Raw genomic sequence first — 12,798 nt, 5'->3', positions numbered from 1 at the left:
GACGAGTGAATTAACCCACAGACACATCCCACTGAGTTTCTCGCCGGATCTTCTTAGTGGGTCGCGTTTCCGATCCGTTGATAGATTGTGCGAAGCACGGCTCTTGCTAGGCTTAGTGTTAACAACATCGTCAGGTTTGAGCCCCGTAAGCTCACTTACTAGCCCGGTGACGCTGATATGGTCTATCTAGCTAGACCATCAGCTTAAGCTCATGTTATTTAGTGCCACACATTTGAATCGGCTTTTTGTTTAGTGCAAGCCAATCCTGTGATGCTATATATTCATATATTTCTGATACATTTGTGATTTTATATTAATAAAAATAACAAAAAATTTAAGAAAACAGAAAACAGACTTCAATTAAGTTTCCCCATAAAATGAGAATATCACCAATGTAGTCGAAGGTTAATTAAATATCCATTATTAAGGATAATTCAAATACTCTTGGCCAGATCTTGATTATTTTTTTAATGGGACCACATGAGAAGTATCAGCTTTCAAATTTAAAGAAAATCGTCAAAATCGGTTCGACTAGAAAAAAAATTGTAACACACATTAATAAAAAAAGCAGTGGAACCGAGAACGTCACCATTTTTGATAAAAATTGTTTTAATATGCATTATCATAAATAAAATAGTTATTAAGGAAAAATATTATTAAATATCATTGCAATAGAAGAAATACATTCTTCTTTGTAAGTTCTCCCTTTGTAGTAATTATTATCACGCTGCCTATTTTCGCAATAAAGTATACTACAGCATTTATATTAAACAATCGAGACTTCGACCTCATGCCTCAAAGCAGTGGCATTCGCGTTACGATGCCCATGAGCTTAAGCTTAACCGGTTTACATCATATGGGTCGCCCGAACGAGCGCACATGTAATTAATAAGTAATTAAGAAAAAACACACACAGACATCTTTTACATTTTTGTTTTATAGATATTAATGTACATACGCTTTAATGGTTTATGTCTTTATACTAAAGTTCATTACGAAAACGAAGACAGAGCGGTCGTCTTTCATAATGAGAGCCATAATTTTATTATTTTTAATAATTTTTTTTGATTTCCGTGAATGCAGTCATACGTTTGTGGGCACAAGTGTAATGAGACCACTCGTGTACAAGACCAATGCAACCTACAGCGCCCTAACGTTCAGGAAAAGAATAGAATTTATGAACTACACTATTCCAAAAAGCGGGAATTCAGTTATACAGGTATGTATGGTTTTGAAAGTTTTTTTTTTCTTTTGTGAGCACAGATGAGCAGTCGTGCACGCGGACACAGTCACCGTCTACTTTGAGGACATATCTCAATTGTAATAGAAATAGCGAATGCTCTAATCCATTTATTTTTTATTTTTTATTGCTTAGATGGATGGACAAGCTCACAGCCCACCTGGTGTTAAGTAGTTACTGGAGCCCATAGACATCTACAACATAAATGCGCCACCCACCTTAAGATATAAGCTCTAAGATCTCAGTATAGTTAGAACGGCTGCCCTACCCTTCAAACCGAAACGCATTACTGCTTCACGGCAGAAATAGGCATCTTGAAACCAAAACGGATAACTTTGCGATAAGAGATAAAAGAGAGTCATCAGTCTGTCATGTGTGCTCTCATACTTTAGAGTAATTAGTCCATTAAACTGTATTATTGTAATAATTCAATATCACTGGTCGCGGACGCTGTCGGATTTAAAGTAAATCTATATATTAATACGTGAAGCAAAAACTTTGTATCCCTTTTTACGAAATTGCGCGGACGGAGGAGTATGAAATTTTCCACACTTATAGAGAATATAGAGAAGAAGTGCACAATGCTAATTTTTTTTAAAATAATGCATAAAAGATACAACAAATCAATAAAGAAAACATTACACACACTACCATGTATTTGACACACACACATATACTCTTTGTTTATTGTCAAAATTTTGATATTGCTTAAAGTCTGTCTGTAGTCAAATTGAGAATAGGCTAGAATTGTTTATCTTTAATATTAAGAGCATTTGTCTATAGTGTAGTTTTGTCGAAATCTGTAACACTAGAACCATAATAATGTTGAAACTTATAAATTCAATTAATTATAGTCGAATTTCAACTACTGCAGGACCACTAGTTTGTATTAATAAATCAAGTAATCAAAAAAACGTCATCTTTGTTATTCTTACGCAAATTGAGGAATTTGATTCGAGCCCTACATCCCAGCAGAGGTTAACAAGAAAGAATGAAGTGTTATTCTCGGGGCCAATGTTCACATGAGCATTATTCTTGCTCATTGCTCAGTAAGCACGAAGGTTTTTTAATTTAAAACTTAAATCATTAAAAAAATCACTGGATAAGTGTGAAATTTATGTTAACAGTACTCAATAATGCGAACAGGGTTGTCGATTTTCAAGTTTATTAAAAAATGCCTATTATCGCTTAAGTAAGCGACATGGATTTTTTTTTCAAAAGTTGGCTTCTCGTTAAGCACCAGGTCGTTGTTGAGTTTTTGGAAACCGTGTCTCATGTAGCGTCACAATGCTACTTCGAAAAAGCGGCGCGACACGACAATTCTCATATCGTGGCCACCGCTAATTACATATGAGACCCAGGCGACGGGGCAACGTAAAGTCACCATTGCCCGGAATATCTCTTCTTGGATCCCCCAGATCCACTCTCAGTGCTTTTAGGCACATCAAGCTCTTCGATGAGCGAACTAACCCATATCCATAGCCCACTGAATTCCTCACTGGATCTACTAGGTGAGTAGCGATTACGATCCGGTGGTAGATTCTATGAAACACTCTTGCTAGAGCTTTTTTTTCCACAGGAGAAAATCGCCGGATCCCTCGGTCGACGGGCCAAGAGCCAGCATTAATGGCGCCGCGCTGCACCTCCTCCGGAGCGGTCGGAGGAACGCGGTCTACCATCGACCGGTTTCGTATTACGGGCGAGCGTGCCGAGCACTTCCCCGCACAAAGCGAGTGGAACCCGAAGCTCTTAGGGGGGCGGGTTACGGACGGGTCCCCGGTCCCGACCCCCTGCTCGGCGGCGGCGGATTTCTGCGTAGTGAGGAAAGCTTTGCCTCACTCGCCCCGCCGCCTCTTTCTGCGAGATGGTGCACTCGCAGAAGTCGAGCATAGCTTCCCAAGACTCGTCACTGCCAAGCATCGACGCCAAGACGCCAGGCAGCGACAAGTCTGGTCCTATCTTTGCGACAAGGACACGGCGCTGCACCTCCCAAGCGGGGTACACAGCGAGCGTATGCTCCGCCGTGTCCAGGTCGTATCTACAATGGTGGCACCTCGTCGTCGGCTCAGCTCCTATCCGGTGCAGGTACTTCCCGAAGCATCCGTGCCCATTTATCTCCTACACCAGATGGAAGGTGAGGCATCCTCGGCCACGATTCACCCAGTCATCAAAGACCAGGTAAACCGCCTCGACAGTCCGTAGACTCCACGTGGGGTTGGCCAACCGCCTCGACCACGACTCGATCACGGATCGCCGAGAATGGGCCTTCCGCGCCCGCAACTCACTATTAGGGAGACGCGCCACTCCCAAAGCACGAAGCTCGCTGCACCACCGATAGTCGGCAGCGAGCGACTCCGCCTCCAGCTCCCATAGCGGCGTCCCCGCCAACACACACGCCGCCTCGAAGGAGACGGTGTGATATCCACGGAATTCTTGCTAGGGCTAGTGTTAGCAAATTCTCTCAGGCTTGATGAGCTCAACCTACCCGATCGAGCATACAAAGCCCCGTAGGCTACCAGCGAATACATAAGGAAAAAAGGATATTTGTATTTTACGAGAGCTTAACGAAGCTGTGTCTGCATTAAAAAGAAAATGGTGTATTTGATTAATCATCATTTTTTAGCTCAATGTTTTTGTTTGTCGGCTTGTTCTTTCTGAAATTTACTAAATTATAACATTCCATCTCAACTAAATAGGAGTCAGCGCCATTTTTGCGAGTCCTATGTTGCGTCGATATTTTGGACGTACATAGATATTGTACGTTTTGTCGTATGCGGAGTCTCAAAAATAATTTCAATTCATATTTACTATTCAACAATAACTCGTAATTAATTTTTGCCAAACTCACTCACAAAAGATATTATTGTAATATAATGAAAGCGAATAATTACTCTTTCATGTGGAAACACTTGTATAAATAAATTCAATCAATTATAATAACTGAATTGGTGTTTATTTTGGTGTAGTTTTAAAAATAAGAATTTGTTATTTTACGAATAAAATTTCGACATTTCTCTCTGTTGTCTGAAACTGGAAATTAAGGTAAATTTTGTTAGGAAAATTTCATTGCTGTTTCTTAGATTAAAAACATTGACGACTTAAAGATCAGCGTAGAATTACATAGCCTTAGGTATTTTTATTGATGATTCGATTAGTCCATTATTATTTTTCGCATAGACAAGTAAATGACCTTACAGCCCAGGTGGTGTAAAGAAACAACTGGTCGCCATAGACATCATAAGATGAATGCTGTCAAACGTCTTGAAACCTAAAATCTAAGTCTAAATCTCAATTGAATACATATTTAGCGGCTGAAAAAAAGTATAAAGAGCAGACTGCCGTGTGTGGCGATTTCTACAATCCAACGGTGGTTTAGGACTCCTGAGTGGGAAACCTCCTCACAATATCCGCCGTATAGAGTATAACCGCTTTCTGTACCAGGCCCGTAACGGTAGTCCAGCTGATTAAAGATGCGGTCGAAGCAGAACAGAACTATCAGAGCAATGATGGTTAAATAAAGGTGCCACATGGCGGTAGTCTCGTGGGCAAGGTCTAAAAAGTTTTTGATTTATCTTTACCTGTCTTCACGAGGTTCTCGTCATGAGGAATGGTAATATCGACCAATACTGCTCGACGGGCAATAGACCTATCTATGATAATATTTATTTGTTTATTTTATTAGGCTCACAATACACATCACAAGCTAAAGATACATAAAAAACAGAAATAAAAAGAAACCAAATCTAGCTTGCAGCATACGTTATATGCGCACGACAAAACAAGACATATAGTGTTGAATTTGTATAACAACGTTCCTTACAATTACGACAAAACAACACGATAACGAAAACTAATCTAACGTATAATGTAAGGAAAAAATATATATTCACAATATAATACATTAAACAATTACATTAACCTACCTATTAATAACGTGGAGGATACCTTAGAGCAGTCTTTCTCAAAGTGGGCGATAGCGCCCCCCTGGGGGCGTTTGAAACCTAGAGGGGGGCGTTAAGGGGCCCAGGAAAAAATGGGGGGCGTTGATGTGGGTTAGGGGGGCGCTGTAAAATTTGTAATTTCATATACTTAATTTACCCATTACCGTCCAATGTCAAATAGTATAGTAAGCCTAAACAGCTCACTTATTGTAAACATTGTTTACTATTTTATTTCTATATAATAATAGGTTGGGGAAAAAGTTTCTTCGCATTTTTTAAGAACATTCACAACATTTTTTAATATAGTTTATTCACATTTAACTAAAGTATGTCGGTACCATTTTGTTCGATAACTTTTTGCCATCTTGTAGGTAGGGACATGATCCCATTGCTATAGAAAATTTGGGGCTTCTAATCAAAATACCGCGACAATTGGTTTTGGCAGTCCTCTCGTGATGTTAACCTGACACTGCCTAAAGAATTCTGAAGAGACCCAAACAGGTAGAAATCTGAAGGTGCAAGGTCAGGACTATACGGCGGATGCGTTAACACCTCCCAGCCAAGCTCTCTTAATGTTTGCTGAGTGGCCAAAGATGTGTGAGGTCTAGCGTTATCGTGATAAAAAACCACACACCTTCTGTTGATTAATTCCGGCCGCTTTCTCTCAACTTCTTGCTTTAATCTCATCAGTTGTTCGCAGTAGAGTTCAGAATCGATGGTCCTGCCTGGTGGTAACAGCTCATAATGTATAATGCCCTTCCAATCCCACCACACACACAGCATCACCTTGTTGCGCGTTAACCCGGGTTTTGCAAGAGTCTGTGAAGCCTGACCGGCCTTTGACCACAACCTTTCTCATACGTTCTTGTCGTACGTGATCCACTTTTCATCACCAGTTATCAGCTTCTTCAAAAATGGTTCGGTTTCATTACGTCGTAATAAAGAATCACAAATGAGTACACGGTTCATTAGGTTTCTTTCAGTGAGCTTTTTTGTGTACCCAGTTTTTTTCAAATGCGCCATAACTATTTTGTGGTCAATTCCCAGTTCTTCAGTTACGTCGTAACTACTGATATGCCGATCTTGCCCCACTTTTTCAAAAATGGTATCGATTTTATCCGTAATAGGGCGACCAGAGCGACGTGCATTTTTGACATCAAAATTTTCGGACTGAAAACGCTTAAACCAAAGGACAATGCCCAAAAGTGGGCCAACTGCTAATGGTTATAATTCATACTTCTTTTTACTTTCTAGTTTATTGTTGTTCAATTCAATATTTATGTATTGTAATAATAATTATTACTTAAAACCATGAATTATTTAATATTTTTAGATATTAATGATTCCATTAGTAAAAATCTCAATGGCCTACCATTACTCTATTCTTATTATATATGATCAGAGAGTTTTGGCAGCAACCCGAGTGAAGCGTCACTTGAAGTTTTATTTTATGTTTTTTTAATAGCTTATTGTGATGTATAATATACAAATTGGGTGTTGTTTTGTGTATTAAATGTCAATAATCGTTGTTGACGATTATTGAGGCATTGGAATAAAACTGTGGCTAACATAGCAGTGACTGTTTTTTTTTTTCAAGATAAAAGGTCTGGGGAAATTCACGCTCACTCAATGTGCTATTCATCAAGTTGACGTCAAAACTCCCAAAAAGCAACAAAAAGAAATACACCGGATTTTTATTAACATAAAAAATATATAAAAAATATAACTATGACAGACTAGGCTGTATAGGCTACGCTCTTTGCCTGCTTGTTGGCGAATTTAAAAAAAAAACAACAACAATATGGTTGCCGGCTTCCGGAGTTCATTTCATTTTATTATTATTATGAGGATATAGTAATAATATAATGTACGTAAGGGCTTATTTCTAGCAACATTAACCACAATTAACTTATTTAATACTGTAAATAATGATGAGAGCGATTATTGATTTCGAAGAAAACAATTAACAACTTAATTTTAGCTGCAGAAAAAAACAGATTTCTCTTAAACCTGGGTGAGAATATAAAAATCGTTTTCTGAATATGAAACGATATTTCTTTGTCTATCAAATTAAGTTAAAATCATCATCACCCGACAACTTTTTTTAGGGGCCCAAACGGCCATAGAAAATAGGCATTGTCCTTTGTGCTACTCTCACAGACACTGCACTAGGTCCATAAACATCGCAATATTTTTTCACGGCTTGCGTTGCTTTTTTCACCTTTTTTGTAGTAAAATTTTGAAATGTATCGAATATCTTCATTAGATTCACTCATCTTGACAGTACGAAAAATAAATAAAATCACATATCTTCCTAATTTTAATTAAAATTTGGAAATATCTTCTTTCGAACTTAAACTTTTAATGATACCAAAACCAGCCAGATACAAATAGTATAGCCAAGGAAATTTTATTACAAGTTCATACATTTTTAAGCTATTGCATAGCTTTTATCGCGGGCCTTGAGCGCGGCGACCGAATCATGAAATTCCGTAACGAAAAAATCTAACATCCCTCACTCCGCCTACCATGTAGCTCGCGTTCAACACATTCACACGTCGCGCTTGTGTAGTGTTTGTGAATAAGCGCGTGGCGTGACGTCACACTGCATGCGCATCATGAAAAGTCTGCCCATCTCTCTCTCGCGCGGTTTAGCTTATGAGTGTGAAGGGGACAGTTAAGGTTTTGCCTTTATTAAGGTTTAATATAGCGTGGTCTTGTTTTATTATTGTTATAATATTAAATTATCATTGTCTAATTATAATTTCATAAGTTGATAAAAAATGCTATGCAATAGCTTTACCGCCGCAGTTCCCGAGTGCCACACGTTTTTTTTTGTCAAGAGGAAATCGCCCGACTTCCGCCCTTCACTGGGGATGGAGGGCGAGGCATGTCGGAGTCGAACCGACTAAAACCTCTTGTCGCTCAAAAACCAGCATCCAAACCTCGCATGAGACAGAGCTCATGAAAAGGCAAAGGGGGGAAAGTGAAGCGTTTAGTGCGGAACACATCTCTCCCATCACCTTCCCCCTCGGGACGCCGGACTGGTGGTCGTCGGCGCCACGACCACCAGCCCTCTCGGTCGGCAGGCTGTCCGAAGCCCGCCTAGATGGCGCCGGTTAGAATGGTCTATCCTACGGTATGGGTCAGAACCAGCGTGGGTTGAGGATAGCCGGCCTTCCATCACCCGGATACTCATGCGTAAAACGTGTGCAGATCAGCTTGCACGTCGTCTTCTTAGGCCCCCTTCGCCGGTCCCCAGGCCGACATGTGAGGGAGATCCGAAACACTTAGAGGGCCAGGGCTTGGGCGAGATTCGCCTCCCTGGACCCCGCTCGATGGCGGCGGGCCTGTGCATCTCTCACGCGCCCCGCCGCCTCCTTTAGCGATATGGTGCACTCGCAGAAGTCGAGCATCACCTTTCACGACTCGTCGTCACCGAGCATCGATGCCAGAACACTCGGCAACGACAAGTCGTTTCCTATTTTTGCGACGAGGACACGCCGCCGCCCCTCCCATGCGGGGCAGGCGACGAGCGTATGCTCTGCCGTGTCCAAGTCGCAACCACAATGGTGGCACTCTGCCGTGTCCAAGTCGCAACCACAATGGTGGCACTCTGCCGTCGGCTCGGCTCCGATCCGGTGCAGAAACTCACCGAAGCAACCATGCCCAGTGAGTACCTGCGTGAGCCGGAAAGTGAGGCGTCCTCTGTCACGATTCACCCAATTCACAAGAACCGGGCGAATCGCCTCGACGGTCCTACGACCAGCCGAAGGATCGACCAGCCGCCTGGACCATGACTCCAGCACGGACCGCCGAGTTTGGGCCCTCCGCGCTCTGACCACACCGGGGCTGGGACGCGCCACGCCCCAGGCACGAAGGTTAGCCCGCCACTGATAGTCAGCGGCGGGCGCCTACGCCTCCAGGACCCAAGGCGGCGTCCCAGCCAGTACACACGCCGCCTCGAAAGAGATGGTGCGATAACCACGGATGATCTTGACCGCGATGGTGCGTTGCGGACGTTGCAGCAACTTCGCTATCCCCACGGCCAGTGACTGGCCCCACGCGGGCGCCTCGTATAAGGCGCGTCACCTGGTCAGGCCCCCCGATGTTGGGAAGAAGCCGGCTTAACACACCGGCCACCCCCAACAAACGAGGGACCAGGTTCTGAAAGTGAACACGGAAGGTCCAACGACTGTCCAGAATGAGGCCGAGGTACTTCAACTGCACCCCGACCCGATACGGACGCCTCCAACCACGATATGGGCATCTACAGGTGGCACTCTCCGCGGCCTGTGGAACCACATGGCCTCGGTTTTACTGAGTGTCATGTCGAGGCCTAATCTCCTGATTTTGCCGATGACATGCGCCACCCCAGCGGTGGCAAGACGAACAAACTCAGCAAAACCCCCCCCCCCCGGGACATGACCAGCGTGTCGTCTGTGTAACAGATTACGCTTAGGCCCGGGAGGAGGGCACCTCTCAGTACCCAGTCATACCCAATATTCCACAAAAGGGGGCCGAGCACCGACCCCCGTGGAACACCGCGCACGACCGGGAGCCTGTGCACGATCCCACCGTGCTCAGTACACGTGACCGACCTGTCCTCCAAGTAGGAAGCCACCAGTCGGCGAAGATAGGGGGGCACTCCGTGTCTTACCAGGGGCATTTTTTTAAATAAAAGAACACTTATTGCGGCATAACTATAATAGTTAGACATATGCTGTCGCGACACTTTTTGTAAATAATAATGTTTTTTACAAAGTCGTAGTACATTATTTTATTCTATCATCAATAGTTTTCGTAGGGCACGCGACGTAAATAATATTTTAGGTAATTTTTTTTACATCTTGGGTTATTGGAATTTTAGTAAGGATACCAAATTTTTTCCAAAACAGAATATAGCCTATGTCACTCGGGAATAGTGAAGCTTCCAAATAGTGAAAGAATTTTTCAAATCGGTTTAGTAGTTTCGGAGCCTATTGGATACAAACAAACAAATCTTTCCTCTTTATAATATTAGTATAGATATTAATTATTACAAATAATAAAAACGCTGACTTAGGCGGCGGTTTTTGTTTGAACCAGTTCTAAATTATAAACTAAAATTCTATGAAAAATTACCCATATTTATCTATGATACGAAATGATATTAATTTATTTTTCGTAGTTTCCTTCCTTCTTGCGTCGATAATCCTCAGTGCTGAGGGTCGTGGCCTCCTCTAATAACTTTCTCCTGCATCATTTTGCGCCATTCCTGCCTGTCCTGTGTGGATAGTAACGTGGGCTGAGGTATTGAGAGTGGAGCGTATTTGGTCCGACCAGCGCATTGGATTTCTGCCTCTGTGCCTTCTCCCGCATACCTTGCCTGTTACCAGCAGCTTTTCCAGATTGTCACCTGTCTTTCTGGCGATATGTCCAAAGATCTCGAAACTCCTCCGCGCGCATGCAGTGCGGAGGTGCATTGGAATCTTGAGCTCGGTAAGAACGGATTCGTTGGTTCTGTGTTCTGTCCAACGAATCCCGAGCATTTTCCTCCAGCACCACATCTCAAACGCGTCGATGCGTTGGCGGTCGGCTTTCTTGAGGGTCCAAGTCTCTGCGCCGTAGAGAAAAATGACACCCAAACACGGTCCATTTGGGACATAGCTCTCTTTGCCATACTGATTCGCCTTCTGAGGTCCTTTTCGGAGGATCCATTACTAGCTATGACGGAGCCCAGATAAATGAAATCCTCTACGACTTCCACGTGTAGCTTATTCGTAGTTTAATAAGTTATTATTGTTAGCAGTATTATTTACTAGTCGAAATATAAATTTTTAATTATCTTATGATGAGAATCTTATATTAATGAGAAAGATATTCAACAAAAATAGTTTCTTTCTAATAAATTAGCATAGTAATAGTACAGTGAACTAGCAATTTATTTTGGTAATTCTGAATTTAAACAAACATATTGATGAGAAGAATTCATTTTTACTTTGCAAATTTGTAAATACACGCTCTGTAGCAATATACGGACATATAATAATATGAAGAAACAATAATAGCATCTACAAATATATATGTACTACATTTACTAAAATTAATACAACATTTATTAATTAAATTAATGAAATTGTGGTTTTAAAGTTTTAGGGGTGTATAAAAAATGGGGGGCGCTGAAAAAGAATTGATTTTCAAAGGGGGCGGTAAAAGAAATAAGTTTGATAATCACTGCCTTAGAGCGTACCTTGCACTATACCGAGACCTTAGAACTCATATCTGAAAGTAGGTGGCGGCATTTACGTTGGACATGTCTATGAGCTCCGGTAACCACTTAGTATTAGGTGGGCCGTGAGATCGTCCACCCACCTTTACAATAAAAAAAATAGTAGAGCTTAACATTACCATTTTCAAGAACTGCTTGAGTTTTGGTATTGGTAAAGAAGTATAGCAGAATCGATAATAATTATTTTTATTTCTAGCGAACAGTATGACCCTAAGCAAAGTTAAGCTTCTGAGTGATGCGGTCCATTTTGTTGCAGGGCATTCTGGCCTACGATCGGACGCGTTCCGGAGCAACCGCCAACATAACTGAAGGAGGAATAGGCTACAACAGAGTCAAGATACGCATGAAGAGCGACAGGGGAAACGAAATCAACTATGAGATTTATATATACGCTTGATTACTTAATCTAGACTTATTTCGATTTCGAACTACCGTCGCGATACGTTGAGATCGGAATTTCTTTTATTATCCATGATTAAGATTTTTAAAATTTAATATTAAAATTAGTAAAGAAATTAGTTCACCAAATTTTAGGGTGTTTTATTTATTTATTTTTTAATGCTTTGATGGGTGGACGAGCTCACAGCCCACCTGGTGTTAAGTGGTTACTGGAGCCACGTAAATGCGCCACCCACCTTTGAGATATAAGTTCTAAGGTCTCAAGTACAGTTACGACGGCTGCCCCACCCTTCAAACCGAAACGCATTACTGCTTCACAGCAGAAATAGGCAGGGTGGTGGTAGCTACCCGCACGGACTCACAAGAGGTCCTACCACCAGTAAGTGTCTTTCAAGTGTTAATATAAATTTTTGTGGCCTCTTTTTTTTTTTTTTTATTGCCCTTGTAGGCAGACGAGCATACGGCCCACCTGATGGTGAGTGGTTACCGTCGCCCATGGACTTCAGCAATGCCAGGGGCAGAGCCAAGCCGCTGCCTACCGTATATGGCCTCATAGACAGTTGACCATACGGTCTACTTAATGGTCAGTGTCGCCGTGGACGTCAGATATACCAGGGGCACAAGCCGCTACCCATCGCTTAGGAGTTAGCTCGAATCAGATTTCTAGAAGGAGACCTCATAGTGCTCAAGAAACACCGTGGGAGTAATTCTACCGGATAGTATTTAGCAAAAAAGATCTCTGGAAACGCTCTTTGAATAAATGCAGTAATATAGATGAACTCTAAGTCGATGATGGGACCTCCCGCTTGTTAAAAGAGATAATCTCGAACAATAGCAATTTATTAATTCTTCTTCTTTTTCTCCACCTTATCCCACTATGTGGGGTCGGCACAGCTAATTTTTCTCTTCCATTCTCTTCTATCAGCCGTCATCTCAACACTCACTCC

General features: G+C 42.0%; 1 protein-coding gene across 1 annotated transcript; it reads left to right on the top strand.

Annotated features, from left to right (window-relative positions):
- The first annotated feature begins 949 nt into the window (after positions 1-949).
- LOC114240948 (uncharacterized) lies at positions 950-11,980 on the top strand. The gene is made up of 2 exons (XM_028171643.2): positions 950-1,219; positions 11,709-11,980. The coding sequence occupies exons 1-2, from the start codon at positions 965-967 to the stop codon at positions 11,847-11,849; spliced, it is 396 nt and encodes a 131-aa protein (XP_028027444.2). The 5' UTR covers positions 950-964; the 3' UTR covers positions 11,850-11,980.
- The last annotated feature ends 818 nt before the right edge of the window (positions 11,981-12,798 follow it).

This window comes from Bombyx mandarina, chromosome 21, assembly GCF_030267445.1.
Source record: "Bombyx mandarina strain Sakado chromosome 21, ASM3026744v2".
Taxonomy (NCBI): Eukaryota; Metazoa; Arthropoda; class Insecta; order Lepidoptera; family Bombycidae; genus Bombyx; species Bombyx mandarina.
This window is presented reverse-complemented; position numbering and strand designations above follow the sequence as displayed.